The sequence below is a fragment of the Homalodisca vitripennis genome, chromosome 1, assembly GCF_021130785.1.
Source record: "Homalodisca vitripennis isolate AUS2020 chromosome 1, UT_GWSS_2.1, whole genome shotgun sequence".
NCBI classification, from domain to species: Eukaryota; Metazoa; Arthropoda; class Insecta; order Hemiptera; family Cicadellidae; genus Homalodisca; species Homalodisca vitripennis.
This window is the reverse complement of record NC_060207.1, coordinates 66,720,536-66,741,983: the sequence shown is the minus strand read 5'-3', so window position 1 is coordinate 66,741,983 and position 21,448 is coordinate 66,720,536. Positions and strand designations below refer to the sequence as shown.

At 33.4% G+C, this 21,448-nt stretch overlaps 1 protein-coding gene across 1 annotated transcript in view; it reads left to right on the top strand.

Annotated features, from left to right (window-relative positions):
- LOC124363778 (zinc finger protein on ecdysone puffs-like) overlaps positions 1-21,448 on the top strand; it is a 46,513-nt gene that overhangs the window by 10,085 nt on the left and 14,980 nt on the right. The window contains exons 2-9 of the mRNA XM_046819043.1: positions 4,444-4,729; positions 8,700-8,864; positions 9,400-9,623; positions 15,319-15,361; positions 16,563-16,628; positions 16,779-16,880; positions 17,023-17,169; positions 21,340-21,441. Coding sequence (XP_046674999.1) covers positions 4,451-4,729; positions 8,700-8,864; positions 9,400-9,623; positions 15,319-15,361; positions 16,563-16,628; positions 16,779-16,880; positions 17,023-17,169; positions 21,340-21,441 — 1,128 coding nt within the window. The 5' untranslated portion in view covers positions 4,444-4,450. The remainder of the gene's footprint in view (positions 1-4,443; positions 4,730-8,699; positions 8,865-9,399; positions 9,624-15,318; positions 15,362-16,562; positions 16,629-16,778; positions 16,881-17,022; positions 17,170-21,339; positions 21,442-21,448) is intronic.

Sequence of the window (21,448 nt, the reverse complement as noted above, 5' to 3'; positions counted from 1 at the left end):
CAGTCTATTAAGTGTCCAACACTCGATTGATCAATAATATTGAATCATCAATATTCATAAGTAAAGAATACTCACTACAACTACTTAAACCAAATTACAGTATAAAAAGTAATTAGGCTATGATGAATGAAAACCAATCTAGGATATCCTATTGCACAGTGGAACCTAGATAATTTGAACCTCAAGGAACCAATAAAAAACTTTGAATACCCAAAAAAATCAAATTAAAAAAGTTCTAAAGAATGGGGCCATAACATTAGAACTTCACATTGTGAATTAACTCTATTAAATTGGCACTCTAGAAGTATAAATTCATCAACAAATGCTAATTATAAGGATTCAAATAGTAATCATCAAATAATAAGGTAATTGTTAAAGTAACGGATGGAGTGGCAAAATACAAGTTTTGCATTATGAACTTATTGGAATCGTCCTACAAAACAACAATATAAGGTTGTACGGGATGCAAATGAGAAATAATGAAGTTGTAGAAAATAAAAAAAGGAACAACTGTTCATGCACTGAGCAATATTTCCATTTTGTACAGCCATGTCGGGCGTCACGTGACCTTTTGTGACCGTGATTCAACCTCATGATTATTTCATCAAATGCTGTCATCTTTGCAAATGTAAATGAAAAATAATACCGAAATGCGTTGAACTTTACCCAAATTAATAATGTTTTTCTTAATTTCGAGCTACAAATTAATTAGTTGTTATCGGGTTGAGACGAGTGCCTCCAACCATCAGCGCGGGCTGCAGCACCATGGTGCTGCCCTGCGCTGATGTCAACAAAAGAAAAACATCCCTCGAGATAGTTCCTATCAGTTAAATTGATAATTTTAGAGGGGCTGATCAGAAATATAAATTGAATTGTAATGCAAAGGCAATTATGTAAAGTGTAAAAAAACTTAATAAATCATGAAAACCCTTAATATAAATATATAAATGGACATTAATAGAGAACACTTACCATTAGTGTGTTCCACAGAATGTGCAGAACGCCAAACTCCAACGAAATATAGCGTTACCTTGCTGGCTTCAAATGCAACAATGTGGTCACCAAACCAAAATATGTCTCTATGTCTAAGTGCGTTCTTTTATAAAAAGGAACCTGCCCGGGCTGATTTAAAAAAATTACAATATTTAAAACTTTTTACTACTTACACAAATTTTTCTGTGGCAACGAAATATTAAAGCCTCCCAGTTTAAAAACAATACGCAACCGCACGAAGATCAACAGATCAAATACATTGATTATTAAAAATTCCATGTTCTATTAAGAAGGAAATAATCTCATGTCGGTCAAAACATAAACTCTTAACATGCCTGAGAAAACACTCCGACACACACATTTCACTACGATTCGTTGATCTAGTGGATGGTTGATCCATGATTGTCACGCACTTACTAGATCCAAACTACAGTACATACACAATATCTTGTAAAACATTGACTTCTGCCTTGGAGCGCTCAGGTAACAGGTACGCTGTCAGTCCCAGCCGCAGTTAATATTGCAGATATCCAGACACAGCACACAAGCAGGACATTAAAACATTAAAAACTATTTATGAATATACCCCCTAAAATCATGTTATTTATCATTTGCACCTCCTAAAACCATATATGTTTTTGTTCAGGAGGATTTCCAACAGAAATAATCTTACAGTATAAAGGTACAAAGTACCTTACCTATGTAAGATACAAAGTAACATTTCCTTATTAACCTTTAACCCTAGTGTTGGCAATTGACGATTTCGTCAGTGACAGTCCTGCGGTAGTTGGCAATAATTGACGATTAGTTATGGCGTCACTATTTCACTTATTATAATATGTAAGCTTATCTTATTCAAGTCATAATTATAATAACAATAATTATATATGTTATATATATTTTTTTTAATAAAAAGAAAAAAATACCTTATGCAACACACAAAAACGGCCTGCTATTACCAAGTGAATTGACTTCCACTAGCCTACTAGTGTTAAAAATATAGTATGTTCTGTGACATCTAAACTGATACAGGACTACCAACCTTACTTTGTACAACATTAGCAAGTCTTAGTAGACTATTAAAATGGAGACATGATTTTCAAAGAGTAAAATTTGTAGAGAGTAAAGTTTTTGTTTGAAAAAGGAAGAAGATAAAGTACTGAGCTGTATTTGCATATAACTTACTGATTACGCTGATTCTTTAAATTTTCAAGTTGAATTTGTTTTGTTTCATTTATCAACGGAAGGAACAGCTTTAGTTTCAACTATACTGTCTTCATCAGTTTTAACAAAACCTGCTTTTTTGAAACAGTTTTTTTATTGCTTATTTACACATTCGAGAGGCTTTCGGTACATTCAGCTTTATTTTGAGAGCATTCCCATCCCCAAACAGGCTGTTTTCAACCAACAACCTTATGTAGTGGTGTTTTAAAATTTTCATTATTCCCTGGTCCATAGGCTGAACAACAGAAAAAACCAGCATTCATACATATTGTTTTTTGGGCATGTTTACTGGAAAAAAAAATCAACTTTCTCGTTTTCCATTAAAGGTGTGGTGGTGTGAGTGGTGCAGTTGTCCATAAAAACGATGACCTTGCACTTTTATTTTATGAACTTTTTATCTAAACTGATCAGCTTTTCAAAAAGATCACTCGTTATCCAAGCGTTTGAGCTGTTTACATATTCTGTCTGTTTCGACTTAACATTCTTAAAACATTGGGAGTTAGCAGATTTCTCTATCATTAATAGAGGCAGTTTTTCTGAACTGTCCATATCTGCACCTACCAAAATTATTACACTTTCCTTGCTTAACTTCCCTCTTTGACATTTTTCATCTTTGAATAAAAGTGTTTTGTTAGGCATGCATTTATAAAATAGACCAGTTTCGTCGACATTAAAAATATCCTTTGGGTCTCTGTCCTTTATCATCTGTTCTAAATCTTGTTTCCATGAGGGATGTTTTTCTTTTTCCACCAGTAGTGCGGGGTAGCACACTAAAGCCTGCACTGATGGCCAGGGCATTTCAGATGCCACACCTTTATCTTCCAATATAATCTGAGCTCATATTTTTAGTAATCTGCCATTTGATGATGAAAGTCTTTTCGGATTTTTCTTTTGGAAGTGAAGATAAATAAATTATCCTCAATCACAAATTTAAATCTCATGACTAGATCAAACAATAAGACTAGACTCCAATAACAGGTTTCTAGATCTGAATCAGAAGGCAATGTAGACTTACCTTTCAATAATGCGAACAATAAGTACATTTTAATAGTTAATTTTAAAAAGTTGACATTTTAAACCATTCCTGACTGAATAAATTACTATAATTTTTGGACTACAGAACTGGATATTTTCCATGCTTTCGTGTAAGAACAGGTGCACTTTGCATAACACATAGGTACTGTATAACATGCTATGAATATTATAAATTAACCTTAGTTATTCCTTGTTATTGTACAAACACAAAATGTTAGTTTTTTTAAATATACATATATTTACACTATTTACAAAATTTTATTATACTTCTTTAGAGGTTGGTTTGGGTGTGAAATACCTCAAAACATGTTTCCAGATGAAGTGGAACATGGCACTTTTTACATTGGTACACACTGTTTCACTTTTTTTCCCCTGCGAGGCACAAACTTTACATTTTCTTGAGGGCCTGGCTTTGGTGGTTGGAGGTATCTTTTCAATAAAATGCCCCCAAAACTTTCCTTGAAGGCGCAGTGGTGATTCTACACAAGCGGGAGGCCTACCAAAGGGTTACCTGAGCCCAAAAGGTTTCGTCACAGAAGTGATTGAACACATCTGATTCAGTGCAGTTTTCTCTTAACAGCCTCGAAATGATAGGATTTATTCCATAATTGCCGGTAAAACGCATTGTATTAACAGTATTTGGTCCAACACTCCACGCAAAATCACAAGGCCTAGCCGGTGGGTTATCGTCACTTTAATTATCACTGCTGTCATCGTTTGTACCATCAGACATTTCATTATTTTCATGTATCATGTCATCTTGTTCACTGTCACTTTCCTTATCACCACTTTCATCTAAAACATTAGCAACGTAAGCCGCAAAATCGTCCGAATTTACGAACATATCATTCCGGTCGCGAGACGCTATCTTGACTGTTTTCAAATGAAAGAAAGCTGTTTTGCCAAGATGATTTTAAGCAATATCAGATGATTTTCAGCAACAAAGAAGAAGAAAAACAGACTAGAATATTGAGAACAAAATATGCAGCAAATGTGAATGCCTCTGCGATCTATCGGCAATATATTCAACTACGTTGATGTCGTGTCTAGCGGACGGGCACAGCCCGTCTTTGGTTGTTGGGCCGCGCGAAGTGAAGGACGGAAACTGCCCATCCATTGTCTTGAATGGGTAATGTGTAGAAACCTCATTTTAAGTTAATTAATATCACTCATAATGGGTTTTGTTACCAGAAACAAGATGTCATACCGAGGCATGCGTCGAGATGGTGGGAGGTCTAGTGATTATGGAGGAGGTGGCAACCGTCGAAGTGGTGGTGGTGGAAACTACCGCAACAGCTATGACAGCTACAACAGTCAAATGAACCCATGGGAAGGTGGGATGGTTCCAGGAAGAGGTGGAGGAAACAGTGGCCTCCTCCCATCTCCAGGACAGGGAGATTTGCTCTCTCAGCTCACTTCTCCGGAAGCGCAGTTAGCGTTGGCCAGCAACTTGATCAACAAACTTATCAATCAGCAGGTCAGTGTACATTTAAGCTTACAATTTTAATATTATCAACCTGTTTATAGCTAGCAAAATAATTGTAATAAATTTTGATATTACCTGCCTTTTTAGTTCCTTGAAATTTTATCAATCCTGTTCTAAATGCTATGCCATTTAATTTTAAAATGATGTCACTAACTGACATATTTTCTTCCAGTGTTCACCATGTTATAAAGAAAAAGTAAATTAAAAAGTCATATAAAAAATCTTATTATTAATTTTTTTGTTAATTACAATAAAAGTTTCATCTTGTCCATGTTATTTTACATTCATGTGAAAATAAAAATAAAATGCTTTAGTTATCTTATAAATATTGAGGAATAAATTATCTATTAAACACAATGTAAATAAAGTCTTTCAGTAAGTACTGTTTAGTTACAGAGATACAGATTTTGTAATTTTTTTTGTCCAAGGCAGATAATGTCGAAATGCACAGCACAATGGAAGAATCTTTAAGCACTTCTGACAATGAAATTGACATCAAACTACATATATAGAAATGAATGTTTGTCTCTGTATTTTATATACTCAGAAACTATTTAACCGGCCATTATGAAAATTTGTATGTACTCAATATGTATTTTTCCACGTAGAAGGTTTATATGTTATGCCCATTGATGTAACTCACCACCAGGCAGTGCTGCAAAATATAAATGTTATGAAAGCGCCTGCACATTATAAACTGCAATTACGAGACAGTTGCGTATATTAAATAGTCAAACACTATTTGAAGGTGCTAAGTTTTTATGTATATTTGTTTTTAAAATAGATTTCTGGTTGAACTTAAAGTTCGAGTGTTAGACCACTTTATAATAAAGTACTTGTACAATGGCTATAAACATGCACTTTTGACAGATTTTATTGATCATGGCAACAAGGTAAACCCTACATCGGCATTGGAAATATAATTCACTTGCACCAGAAGTGCTGACACGGACAAAGCTTACGAAAATCATGTGAAGCTGCAGGAAACTGCTAGTTTCTTCTTCTATGGGGTGACTTATTGCTATGCACTTAAGCCTCAAGAGCCTTTTGCACACCCTGGAAGCACACCATGAGACCTGTAAGTCTATGATTTCAGCAGTTCCACAAACTGCCGAAAACAACACCCTTGTCCAAACTACCCAGACAGCCCCAAAGGATTCACACCTTGAAATACCACAGAACGGTTGAGGACCCATCATAATTGACACTGAGCACTGGTTGGCTGGGGTATCAGCTCTTTCATTCCCAGGGATTCCCTCATGACCAGGAATAACAACAAACTGTCACATTGTTGATTATGGCAAGGGAAGAAACGTCTTGATAGCAATACCAGACAAGTTTGGAATTGAACACAAAAGACCCCAGTGCCATCAGTGCTGCCTGACTAAACGTGAAAATATTGATCATCTTATTCCTATACCCAGACAAAGATTCTTACAAGCACACTCCATATGGCTGAAAACTCTGCCTGAAAAACTGTAGGATAAGGACCCATAGAGACCATGCTCCCTGCATGGTCTCACCCCCCACAATCCCAGCGCCTGTGCCACTTTATGTTTTAGAGCCGTCTGTAAACCATTCGAGTTCCACTGGTGGAAGAGATTTCCTTCCCTCCGACCAATCATCCCTAGGATGGATTACAATCCTAAAGGGTTGGTCAAAGTAACATTTTTGTGGCATCTGATCAGAGATCATTTGTAAAGCATCCCCATGAATCAGGATAATAATTCTACAGCGCCCACCGCTGCAACCCGACCAGGGTCCTGCTTGCTGAAGATAGTAGGCTAGTGCAGGTCTTGACTACGGAGACATAAAACAAATACAAGAGCCTCGGCTTAAGTCCCCAAGATACACCTATCACGTGACTGCATTGAATTAAAGACCATTTCCCTTTGGCAATATCTAGGATCACGTCCGGGTATTTAACCTCGTACTTCAACTTTAAAGAATAAAATGGGTTATCAACAATCCAATTAATTACTTAGAGTATTTAACCCTTTAAGCGTCATGAAAAATTAGACCTGATCTTTGATAAAGTTACAATTTTTTTAAATTTCCAATGTGTAAAGTTAAATTTATTTTCGTTTCTGTATGTCAAAATAGAGTTATTTAACGGTAAATAAAATTCGTTTAGCCTTTTTTGGATTACCTAGGATAATTTTTAACTTTTGAGAATATCGTAGAATAGCAGTGTAGTTGTCACTAATATTTTTATAATTTATTCAGTAAGTATGGGAATGAAACACAGTTTTATAGATAAACGTATACTATATTACAAACCAATAAAATTAGAAAAATACAAAAGTAGACAAAGAGTGTTTATTTAGTGGCGGGCTGTCACAACTGACATTCCACGCGTCTCCCGCAAGCCACTGTTATCGCGTGGACTTTGAACCTTCTTATCGCTCGGCAACGTGTAGGACAGCCTTGCAGGGCTTGAATTATGTTTCTTGCTTTGTGATAACATCCTTATGACCGTAGTAAAATATTAAAAAGTTTGAGGTTGACCAAGTAATTGCTCAGAATTACCAAATCTTCAAATTCCGAATCGTCTGGATAGGCCATTCACACGAATAATGGTAAAAAACACTAAATAAATACTGGAAACTGCTGTATTTAATATGAATAATTTACTTTAAAAAGAATAAGACACAACAAAAAATTAGCGATAACCGAAATACATATGCGTGTACCGGACGCTTCTCACTAACAACTGGCTAGATGCCTTGACGGGAGCTCCCGTCAATGACTTTGTGAAAGGCGCGGGGCCACGCCCGCTAGACAGTGTTTGGCCAATTAGAAGCAACTGCCACTCCCATTGTAACAGAATTCGAGGCAGGGCAACCCGTCTGTATGTCGCATGACGACTAGAACCATCTAACAGCAAAATATTCAACTAACATAGCAGTAAGAAAATAAAGAATGCAAAAACGCGGATCCACGGCAATAACGTTTTGAGCTTGTAGTGGCCCTCCGCGGATCCGCGTCAATAACGCTGGAAAGGTTAAAATTTACTCAGGGTCCCCACTCGACTGTGAAAACCCTGAAACCGTGATTTTTTATCATTGTGAAAAAAACCTTAAATAAGACGTGAATTTAATATACAAGCATGTAAATCTCTACAACTTATTATTCAATTAATCAACATGCGTCATTACCATGAATGTCGTAAGGCCTGTTGTACAGTTTTGGCGCAATTTACTAGTGTACCAGATTAAATGGAGTAGTTTATTCAAGCAAGTGTGAGTTGGCTGACTGCTGCGTGTAGGTGTGACAATCGTAAATCGTCACTACTACTAGATCGCAGCCAATATCGGCGTTTCGCTGTCTTTTAATAAATTGTAATATTTCATATAATATATGTAGACTAACAACTAAATCAATTTATTATTTACAATTTATTTATTTAAAAATGAATTTTTTTTACACTTAAAATTATATAGATTACCTTAGAAAAATATATCAAGATATGGAAAGGTTTTAAATAGTTTCACCATTTCTCCGCACCTGAGAAACGAGACAAACCTGTATTCAAGCTGAGTTGAGATGTGAGAACTGGGCTAGTGCCGAGGCCTAGGCTACTGAATACGCTTGTGACGTGTTTTAGCTTTAAATACAGAAACTGCCACTTTTTGTGTGAAAAACGCCATCTTTTTCTATTTTTATTTGTAACGTTAATAAAAACTATCGACTAAATTTGATGATTAAGATTAAGTGGGATCCTGTCTAATAATGGACACATGCCATGTTTATTAAACAGTTTAATCCTCATATATATATATATATATATATATATATATATATATATATATATATATATATATATAAATGCCTTCGGTTTTCTCCAATCAAACATTCTTCTGTTGAAGCATTTAAACTACTCGGAAGTATGTTAGTTAATTTTATTCTAATTGTAGTGGATTCATTCATTTGGATTTTACATATTTTTGTTGGTTTTTAGCAACAGTCTGTTCCTTCGCTGCTCAATCTTGGCAACATGGGCTCTGGTGGAGGCCACATGTCCTCATACAGGTCAAATGATGGCTATGGCAACACACGCAATTTCCAGGACCGCCGTCGTGGGAGAATGGACCAGCTGAATCGAAGAACTGAACCATACAATAAGGTATCGTTTATGCTACATTTTATCTTTCTACATTGTGAACACTAGGTTTTTAAAACTTAAGTATTTTCTGAATATTTAATTTTTTCATGGTTATGCTGTGTCAATTTAAATAATATGGAAAAACATACTCTATGTAGCAACTGACTTTGTTAAAATAATTTATTTTAAAAAATTAATTGGTAGTTTCTCTAAACACAATTAATTATTTTACTGTTATTAGTTGAACTATCAAATGTTTATTAATTTTTAAATTATATGTATTTAAAAAATATGAATAATTTCAAAATGGGGGTTCTATAATTAAATTCTAAATAAGGTAAACTTCACAAATTCACAAGGCAAAAAACAAAAACCAATTGTTCATCATAATTTTTTCCCAAGGATCAGATTCAGTTTCCATTTTTCATCCTGTAGCATTCATTTCATATTGTGATTCTTATTTATGTGCTCATTGCTATTAACAATTTCTGTTAATTATTGATGTTGTTAAAAAGGTTATAATCCACTTTGTGTGCTTCTCCATTATGCTTTCCAGTCGGGTATGAACCGACGTATGGGATCCGATCGTATGGCCAACGATCGTATGGGCGGCAACGATCGCCGCAATCTTGGCAAGAACCGCCAACCCAATTTTGACCGCAAGACTTCTGTTTCGAAATCTCCCAAACTTCAAAAGGAGGATCAGAAAGATAAGAAAGATAAAGATGCTGAGAAATCGAACGGAGACATTAAAAGTGAAAACGCTGATGATTCCACAAGGTAAGAGATTGAAGGCCCGGCCTCATCTTCCCATTACCAGCAAAGATTTCTATTGCATTCTCATTCTCAAATTGCCTTTTTCTAATTTTAATAATTTCTTAATTCAAGTTTTATCAACAAAAATTCTTCTCAATACTCTAAAGTATTTTCTACTTCAGTCAATATTTTCAGTACTGGCCAATTTACTACTTTACTCATTTATGCATTACTGAGTAATATCCCAAATTTTGTGTGCTGTAATATTTTTTTGATCAAACTTCAAGCACAATTATTTCATAATAGTCTACACTAATTTTCTGATCTGCATTGATAGGCTAGGCATATTGTTGGGAGTTGGGTTTCTTCGTATTTTAACCCATCTTCTGTATGTAGAATTACTGTATCTTCTGCTGAAATTTGGATAATTCACTGTCCAAATGGTTGTTTCATTTATTAGCAACAATTCTTCCAACTCTTTTACAACCAAGATTTGTGACGAACACCACTGTGGAACATCATCAGATATTGTGCTGTGACTAATAAACTGGTTCTGGTGGGATGTTTCATCAAGACTCCCCTGTTCCGCAGTTGGCTTGGTGAAGCAGACTTGGATCTGAATCCAGCGAAGATGCAGAAATACCTGTTATTCAAATTTACTATGTTCACAATCCATATTGGGGGTACAGTGCTTTTCACTTTTCAATAATTATTATTGTACCAATTCCATATTTCAAGAGATAACAACAAGGCAATTACTGTCATTTATGGTATGTATTAACCAATTAAGCCTAGGACTACTGGTCTTATTTGAAGTAAATAGATCCAGACTGTAAATATTACTTTAATATTTGCTATTGCAGTCTGTCTTAATAAAACCAAAATTTTTTGTTGACCATTATACTCTAGGGAAGTTATAGCATGACCGGTGGGATGCGCGTGAGGAGTGGAGGAGTTGAGCGCGTGGGGGCACAATCTAAAGTAGGGGAGTGAATACGGTGCTACTAACCCTACTGAGAGTTTTCGGCTCCCGGCTCAAAGTGGTGGCGAGAGCCGAATATTGTAGTGTTTGCCAACATTTCTAGACCCTTATGTTCTTACCACGATGGTCTTTTATGATGAGCAATTTAGTATAGGAGACCTTGAGAATATTTGAACATTTCTAGACTCTTTTGAAGTTACGGCGACGGACTTTTATGATGGGGAATTCAATACAGGAAATCTTGGAAATATTGGGACCGGATGTACGTGATCTTAACAATGACTATGTTCTGCCGAAATTGTGTTCATAGCTCACCCTTCTTAATGAGTTCACAGTAGAGATACCTGGTGGTAAGAAAGGGTTCTCATAAATTGGGAAAGGGTAGGAATTTATATTATTCTTGATCTCCAACGACGACAACAGTTCAGAATTTGTAATTGTTACGCTTTGTTAGCCATTAAAATTCAATTTATCATATACTAACCGTGTAAGCTTCAGGATTTACGATAGTAGATACAATTATACACTACCAAATTTTCAACTGACATAGCCTAGCTGCTAAATTAAAAATTAATATAAAACTGGTTAAACTAATTTGTCAATATACACAGTAGAATAAGAAAAAACTCAGTTTTATCTACCAACTTGTATCAAGTTAATTTAATGATGTATACTTAAAATAACAATAACGCCAACGATCCACACGCAATAGTTAACATAACAAAACCCCGTTGTCGATGAAAATTATTTATTGTTCTTCGAACTACACCCAAATCAAAATTGTCCAGATTACTTTTAGTATGTTTGCGTTTTCTTACTTTGTTGGGCGTACTAAAAGAATTGCCAATTGGACTTATTTTTTTTTCCTCCTTCAAAATTCGTCTCAGCGTACTTTCAGAAATTCCAGTTGCCTCTACGACACGCTGTTGAACTTTCTTCAAATTTATAAGTGTGTTGGTTTCTGCTTCCCGTTTCATAAAATGGGAAGCACTTTTCTTGCTTGGCTGTGTATAACCTTTCTACCTCCAATTTTACTTTTTACATTATGATCCATCTCAAACTCTTTACTTAAAACGTAATGAGCACAACGCAATTAATTCACAAATTGTATTACAACTCGTGAATTGGCACAAGCGAATGTTTTTTGGGCGGCACGTATAGAAGACTGGAGACCGAAGTTCACAAGGCTAAATACGACAACAGACTGAGCCGCTCCACCCCCCACCACTTTAGTTCCGTCTTTGCCTACGGCGCATCTCGAAGTCACCGGTCATGCTATAAATTCTCTACTATAATAATGCCATTCAATGTTTCCTCCTTTATAAATGTAAACCTGTGATTATTGACCTAGTTTAGAGGTTATGTGTTTATTTATCTTAAAACTCATTTATGTAAGAAAATATTTTCTACACATGTTACATTTTTATTTGGAATAAATTAACCAAAGGAATAGTTGATAGAGTTAGTGCTAATTAAAGTTTTTCATTTTAGTTTGAATGTCTATTTATTTTGTTAATACAGGATGGAATGTAAGTTAAAAATATATTGGTTTAAGTTATCAATTCCATCTAGTACTCACAGTTGCTTAGAATGTGTTAAAAACAATATTTCTGAACTAGAATTTCAACATAAGAAATAAAGAATGATATTTTATATGCTCTTTTATAATACATGTGCCACATATATGCAAGTACTTTTGAAACTATTTGAGTCAAGAAGAGCCAAGACAAGAAAGAAGACTGCATGGAATCTGCAGCATTTGTAGTATACACAATGAACATGAAAAGAAAACAGTGCAGTGTGAAATGGAAAAGAATGCAATTTTATCTTGTCAGGAACTAACAAAGAAGATGTACATGATTTTATTATTGTAGCAAAAAGTTGACCAGTTATATACCGGGTGTCCCAAAAGTCCCCCCCCCCCTTCTAACTTTCTAACGGAATTAAACAAAGCAATATCCTTTGGGACAGCTGTTCACATTAATCAGGTCATTGACTCTAAATCAGCTGTTCAGAGTAAAACAGTTTAGAAAACTATACTTCCTGTTGTGTAGTGTATAAAACATGGTATTATGTTTAATAGTACTAATCAGTTGTGTTTTTTTATCCGATTTTAATGAAACAACCACTGTTAGATTTAGAATAAAGTTTGCAACATTTTAATATTCTTGTAAAATTTTCATACAGGGTATCAATTTTGCGGATTTTAACATCAAAATTTATGATTGGCTGCCATTTTGAAACGGGTAAAGATAATTTGTTCATATTTTTTTCTCAAATGGGCATAAAAAAGGCCAACACAACTGCAAAGTTTCATAACTTTATCTTTACTGGTTTAAAAGATATAACTTTTTTGGTAAAAATCACATACAGACAGATAGGCGGAAAACTAAACCTGAATTGGACTTATCATGTGAAAAACCAAAAAATGTTGATTGACCAAACTAAAATTATAACTTTGACACTTTGTAAAAAATAATAAAAACATAGTTACAGAAAATCCATTATATATCAAAGGTAGAAACAATAATTACCTACAAATACCAAAAGAAAAAGTTTGAAAATTATAAAAAAATAAATAAAATAAATGAAAAAATAAATTTTTTTTGCAAAATAGCAAAAAAGTTGTTTTGTTGAAACTGGTAAAAAACAACCTAAATGCTGTAGAATCTTTGCATACTATATTTTATTTTGAAGAGAAAGAGTTTTTCTACAGATCTACCAGATCAGTTTATTACAGTAAATTATTATTTTTAGTTTTTTGTTTGTGATCAAACTTGAAAATAAAATTTGGTACCAGGAAACAGTGAATAAACAAACTAACACAAGATCGTAAAAACAATGCCAAATTTATTACAAACCAAAAAGATAGACAATGTTATAATAATAAAGAAAATATATAGCTATATGTACAAGCCAAGAGAAACGAAACAGTCACGTAGGCCTACTCAGCTAGTTTTTCCACAGACCACGGGAGAAAACTTAGGATTATTTCAGTTAGTACCATTGATTATTTCATCGTGATGATGATACTATATGAAATGTATTTGAAATTTAGTGGTGAACGCAACTGTGCAAACTAGGCGTAAAAGTAGTTATCGGTTGCCTAGCAATAAGCAGCAATGTGAAGCGACTTCTAAGACGTTGCTTGCCACGTCACGGCGGCGTAAATAGAACGTCTCAGATGTCGTTTGCCACTTAGAGGGTTAAGAAACACCCTGTATATATAATTAATTAACATGTAGATAAAAACTATAACAGTGTATTCATTGTACTAACTGATTTTATATGATCATATCTTTTTTTATTTTTAAGTCACTGACAATGTACTTGTTTGTCTACTGTAAAATGGTATAAGCGTCCTTTGGATCAAAGAATTGATTGATTGTAATTATGTTAAGTTTATCTTCTAATAGTTATTTCATTTAATAAAGATGTATCTACAATGTAAATCTATGATTTCTCTGTTGGTTATTGACTACTGTGTTAATAGTTTCAATCTAAATTAACTTCCAAAATATACCAGTTATTTTTAAGTTAATGGTGTGATATTAACTTTCTTGGTTCTTAAAATTATACAGCAATACTAAGCATATTTATTTGGCAACTATATTTATTGGTGCCCATATTAATTGTGCCAGCATTGTTACTTCAAAAATTACAATTTATAGTAAGGTATAACCCTTTTAATGCGGAAACATAAAAAGGTTTGTCCAAAAAGTGCTAGAGATTTCTATCAATGTACTGCTGAAAAATGTCAAGCCAAGTTTAGCAATTGTGTAACAATTTACTACACGTAGCTATGATAGGAAGGGTCGATTCGACACTGAAAAGTAAGTGAAGTCTCCAATTTAAATGTTTTTTTTTAATTTAGCCTTTTTAATGCAAATGGTGGCGTAGTTAAAATAGACAAACTATATAAAAACCTTTATTAATTCTAATTCTAGACTCAATAACTTTCATAAATCTTTTGATAAATTACAGTAGCATATTCAATTCAATTATAATATAAGAAATTCAACTTAGTTTATTATGCTGTCTCCTCAGTAGCATTACCTGTTTACCTTCCATCTTTATTAGCTGTACATGAACATGTTAGGAACTAGTATCAGTTTTTTTGTTATTGGTAGTTTTTTCTATTTCATGTGGGGTAGTGTAAGTGATGTCTTGTTTTCTTCCATAACCATTGAACCACCAGCGTTATATGGCAAAATTTATTTTATACCCTCATAGGGTTGTTTTATTTACAAACAACCATTTGAAATGGGTTATTTTGAAACCTGCAAGGGAACCACACAAGTAGTTATTTGGTAGAATACCACAAGAAAGAAAAACCCTCCTACCCACAATTACCTCTCCTCTTCCCGTAAGTGCATTTCCAGTATGTCACTGTTAAAACAGGCAAGTTTGAGAAAGTACTGAAATTATTTTTGGTTCCTGGTTATACTTTTGGGAATTACAAAGTTTGCTAAACATGATAGTGCAAAACTTTTTGCTTAGGTTCAATAGTCCACACAATTTAGATGCAACTTTGTTATTAGACTTAAATATGAAGTTATTCTATTCAATTCTGTGTTTTTTTATTGTTACTGACAAACATTTTTTTAAAATTACTGGACCATATAGACAGTGACTTGTGTAATTGAAACAAAAATTAGATCATATTCTTGTAATTTTGTGATACCTCAAAAGTTTCATTTGAAAATAAAATTAATTATGATGAATCTTTTTATTCAGGGAAGAAGGCAAGGATGATGAATCAAAAGAAGAAGAAAAGAAGGTAAGTTTCCAACCAAATTATTCAAATAATACATATAATAACATTTGAGCACTCAAATAGTATAAGATTAGTAATCTAACCAAATACCTTAAACTCCGATTTGTATGTTTTAATAAGTACCTTACTTAGATTACATGGCTTATTCAATGGTTTCTTGACAGTTGAAATTAAATATGTAGTAAATGTATTACCAGAAACATCTTTTGGTATTTTTTATTATTGTTCTAAAACACTTTCAATTTTCAAAAGTAAGTTTTATTAAAGACCATTTAAAAACCTGTATTGGTAATGTCTAAAAACTTGATATTTGACCAAGGAAGTCTTCAGAAAAACAACTTTGGTGACAAATTCAGTTATTCATTACAGGTTAACACTGAATAATTTTGAAATGTTCAGCATTTACCATTGTTTTTACTTTATAAATAAAGTTAAATATCCAAGCTTTACATAGTAAACAATTCTAGGATCACTTATTTTTTGTTCACTTTGCATCTATCAGTAGATTATTAGATTGCAGAATCTTGTCCTAATAATGTTCTGATTTACTGTGAAGTAATACTGTATTCTTTAACAATATATCAATAATTTTCATCCAATTGTAACAATTTCATATCAAACAATTTCGGGGAGTCAAATTGCTGACACAACACATGACATTAGAACAAAGCAGCTGCCACCTGTGTAATTAGAAGTCAGCTGAAAGTAGCTTCTGTTCTACAATGGTTATAGGTGGCAATAGACATTGCATGGAGGAAATGTGAAACCGTTGCGTTGTTAAAGTTATGTTTTTTTTTTCAGCCACAACATTATATACCTCAATAATGTACAAACTTTATACAAAAGTAAACAATTCCCGTAAGTGCATTTCCAGTATGTCACTGTCAACTGTGTGTGGTGTGTGTTCTATGTTGGTATTAATCAAGTTCTAAGAAGCTCATAATTTGTTTCTGGCATGTTTACATAATACTCCACAGCATTCAAAATGTTTAAACTATTATTGTTATTTAAATATTATTTATACTAAAATTTAAATATTATATTTACATTTTATTGTAAGTTCCAAGAGAGTTCATGGGGTGTATACATTTTGATTGTTAACAGTATTTTATAGAAAAGAAATTTCAAATCACTAAAACTATATTGCACGCACATTATAATATATTGTATGTATTACTAATGATTATATAATATATATTTTCAGAAAATTCCCATCCCAGCTGCTCTTCTGTATTGCCATGTCTGCAGCAAGAATATGTGGGACGAAATCGTAAGTGTAATATTTATGTTTAAAATTCTTGTTGTGTTGTAGGTGAAGTATGAAAAATAAGTATCACATATAGATTGATGTAGATTACAATCTGAAGTTGTAATATTTGTGTTATAATGACAATAAAGTATTTCTTGTGATGTGTTACAGTCATTCACTAAACATCTCAAGGGAAGGCCTCACCAGCACATGATGGATGGGTTGAACGAGAAGTACAAGCTGAAGGTAGATTTACTTCGTCATGAGTTGCGGGTAAGTTGTTTAAGTGTGAATTAAATTACTTAATTGCCAAGTTGTTTTGACAGTCAGCAGTAATTTGATGCCTTGGTGCAGCCTAAAATGCCACTTATTGATAATTCTTGCTGAGTTAGTTACATTGTTTGTTGTGTTATAGCTGGCTGAGCAACAGCGGGAGATGGACCTGGAGAGACGACAGCGACAGGGAGCAAAAGTGTTCCAACACCCCCGTGAGTATTGCGCCATGTGTGACCTGCACTTCTACGGCCATCTCATCTCTCACCGCAAGAACATCCGCCATCAGGTCAGTCATTTTATACATGTTGTGGTAGATTGACCCATTTCTATTTAAGGCACAATGAGCCTACACAAAAAATTGTATTTAGAAAACTATTGTTAAATTCTATTAGGAAACATTTTCTGTATTTTTAAAAGAGAATGTCTCTAAAAAAATTTATATAACAGTCCATGCATAGATTATATCCATATCATACTCTTAACATTTAAAACAACATATATAAATAATTTTATAAATGATTTGACAAATGAAAACTGGACTGAACTTTATCAAATACCTATGAAAAAAATTCTCTTTCTTTTACAATGTGCTCAAGTATTTCTTTGACAAAAACTTTCCCATTAAAAATGTACACACTAAAACTGACAATAAATAATGTATTGATAACTAGATTAAAAAGGAGACTAATACACAATTTTAGGTATAATAAGGTAAACAAAAATAGACTTAAAGTATAGTCTTAAAAAACAGAAAAGGAATGATAGGAAATTAATAAAACAAAAAAGTAAACTTTTGACATGACGTCTTATAATTCGATGGAGCCGGCTGCACGCACCAAAAAACATGACTCATATGGCATTACCTCACTCTGAGGCGTTCCATTTAAGGCTTGAAGTGCAAGCAAAAGCACAGAACGAGCGACAAAGAGGCACAATCGGCCTCCGCGTTCGGCAGCGTTCGACATCTATCTCTCTCCTACTTGAGTGAGCGATGCATCCGCGTGGACAGCTGCTATACAATAATACATTTACATGTTTTCGTCAAGTATGAAGTGTAGTGAAAAGTGAATGTGGTGTGTGTAAATTGTTATAGCAATGATAATTGCGGTGATAAAGGTAATGATTCTTTCGATATTAAATATTATGTTCAGTAATATATTGTCGAATATTCGTGCTTTCGTCATTAAAATAAATAGCATCGGTCCGCTAGTGCAGCGATTGTAGGTTACCTGTAATTGACAAAACTATAACAATAAGTTAATAGAACTATTTCACGATGAGTAAAAAATCAATGACTTTACTATTCGATCAAAATAATTATCGGGCGTAGCTATGATTTCAAAAAATTAAAACAAAAAAATTTACATAATTATATTTATGCGTACAAATAAATGTAACTTGATCAATTCCATTGTGATTTCCATTTACCTCCTTCTCTATATCCATACAAAATATGTATCAAACAAATAAAATTTTCTTTTGAAAAATGCAACCATTCCATGAGTATTTTCTCATGACGTCACATTCAACTATCGTCAGTATACCGACTTTACAGACAACCAGTTTTTTAATTATAAAATAAGTAAATTGGAAAACATTAAAAAAGGCAATTTGGCAATTGATTAACACTGATCCTGGGGAAGACGGACACTTTTCACCAACAAATTGAATTGAAACATGAGGGAAAATCTGTTGTTACTAAATATGAGGTAGTGAACTTATTAAACAATTACTACAATGACATGGTAGATAATTTAATAATTCCCAAAATAAATAACTTGAAAACTAAACAAACCTCAAACTAAATTGAATGGATCTAAATTTAGATTTAGTATAGTTTTTAAGAAGCAGCTAATCAAGGTTATCAGTTTTGTCAAATGTAAGTGGTCCTTAGGTTATGATGAGATTCCCACTAAATTAATTAACGATTTTAAATGGGAAATTCTCAAACCACTCCATCATGTCTTAAATTCTAGCCTTATTTCTGGTGTTTTCCCTTTTGAACCAAGTCTCGAAAATAATTTGACTTTACAAAAAAGGAAGTAAAAATTATCCATCAAATTACAGACTGCTCTCAATACTACCCTCATTATAAAAAGATTTTGAGAAATGTATGTTAATATAATTAGCAGATTACTTTGAAAATAATAACTTAATAGATAATCAACAGCGTGGTTTTAGACAGGATAAATCTACAACTACTGCGATAACTTTGTTGAATACATAATTAATAAACTAGATAATGATGAACAAGTAATAACTGCATGTATTGATTTAACTAAAGCTTTTGACAGTGTGTCACACTCTATTTTGATTGAAAAATTAAGTTTTTATGGCATCAATGGTAAAGATTTATTTTTAATTAAATGTTATTTAACACATTGAGTGCTAAGCGGGACCGTTCGGTCCCGCCCGATCGTCTCGGCACCATTCACTGGTGCGCGCGGGGCCTATCGGTCCCGCTGGGCATTGTTGTTTTGCTCTCGGCACTGTTTAGGCAGCACTGCAAAGAGGCCCTTTCTGATAGCGTGAGCATGTTGGGCCGGTTTCGTTCTTTGTTCTAGTGTGCATAGTTTCTCGGTTCAGCTAACTATAGTTGTTTTCATCTAGTGCTGTGCTTGCTATTATTTCGTGATTGTTGTTAGCGAAATAAACAATGGCTGGGACGCGAGACCCCGAGGTAGTTTGTAATACATTACCAATGATTCGTGATGATGTAACAAGTGCCATGACAATAAGATGCACAATAACAAAAAGTGTTTGGTATGATGTACATATTGTAAATAAGACGTGTTAAAAACTACAAAGAAGGGAGGTGATGGTTGTAAATATTAAAATGATATACTATTAGTGCCTTACAGTGAAAATTATCTTGTTTTTGAGTGTGAACTCATGTATAAATCAACGAAAACCTGCAGCCAGGACAACGGGACCCATCGGTCCCGCAACATATTACATAATTTTAGGAGTCTTGGGAACATAATGCCTAATTTATTGTCTTTACTACCATCAACAGTCATAAGGTTACGTGTACACCCCTAAATAATACAATAGTTCTTGTAATAAATGTCATTTTCAGGTTAAATGGGCATTGGTCCATGCTGACGGGACCCATCGGTCCTGCAGTATAATGATGTCAAAAAAAAAAATGTAAATATAGGTCAAACATAATCTTTTATGCTTTTATGTCACTTCTGCAAGTTATATCTTCTAATTAAACAAATTTAAAAAATTAGCACCAGGGTTTCGCTAATACTCAAACGCTTAGCAGTAAATGTGTTAACAGATAGCTAATACAATGAAACCACACAAATATCTAAAAAATAAAATCTAGAATTAGAATAATTCCTTGGGCCATTTGTATTTCTTTGTTTTATAGGTAAATTACCACAATGCCTTGCAGAACTGAAAAGTAGTAACGAATGGTGTCCATTTCTATTTGCTGATGACATAAATCAAACTGTCTCTGAGAAAAATATTGACAACTTTTTCATTGAATGGAATCAGCAATAAACATAGTAAAAAAACAACTAAACACATTAAATCTATTGCTTGATGAAAATAAAACCACTTTTGTCAAATTCTCTTTCCAAAATTCCAATAACTGAGTACAAATCAACAAATTCCAGTTAAATTTCATGGTAATACAACATTTTTAGAATTAGTAGTTGATAACAATTTCAATTGGTCCCTTCACATTGATAAACTATGTTCTAAATGAAGTTCTAGTATTTTTTCAATTAAAAGGTTGTCTCGTAATTTAATAAAACTTAAATCTATTTGTTTTGCTTTGATCCACTTACACATCTCATATGGAGTGGAAGTTTATGGATCAACACATCTCTATAATATGAACAGAATTGTATTCCATTTCTTAAAAAAAGTCATAAGAATTATGTTAAATCTTCATCGTGACATTGTAAAAATCACTTCAATGAAATAGGAATAATGACAACTTGCACATTATCTAAAAATTTTGACAAACATAGCTATAATTCAAGAAATAAAAACAATTAACAAATAGTTGAACATAATAAATAATTTTTTTTAAGAAGCAAACATATCGGCTTCTCCTTAAAAAAAAAATTAGTTTTTCCAGGAAAAAATATTAGCTGTCAAAGTGTTGAGCAAATAGTAATGCCAAGTTGTACATATTATCTAATTTTTATTTTAGATTGCAGCAATGACTAATTTAAACCAATTAGTTTATTTGGGACTTTTATCTAAGAAACAAAATTCTTCACGATTTTCTACACGTTGGCAACAGTTTTGTTTAAACCTAATTTTATTCATGACACTTTTGTCTTGCTTGTTCTATGAGTCGTATTAATGAACTATCAGTGGTTATGTTTTTTTTTATGTATGAAGCAATATTCTGTCAGTTTTCTTAGAATGTGCTACAACATTCATAGCATCAGCCTTAAGATCTCTTATTTACATTAATTTTGCTTTGCAGAAACTGAAAGCTTTCCTCCATCCCAAGTGCTCACATTGTAACAAGGAGTTCTCCACCAGATTGGAGTGGGATGACCATCGACTCACCTTCTCGCATCTACAGGCAAGTC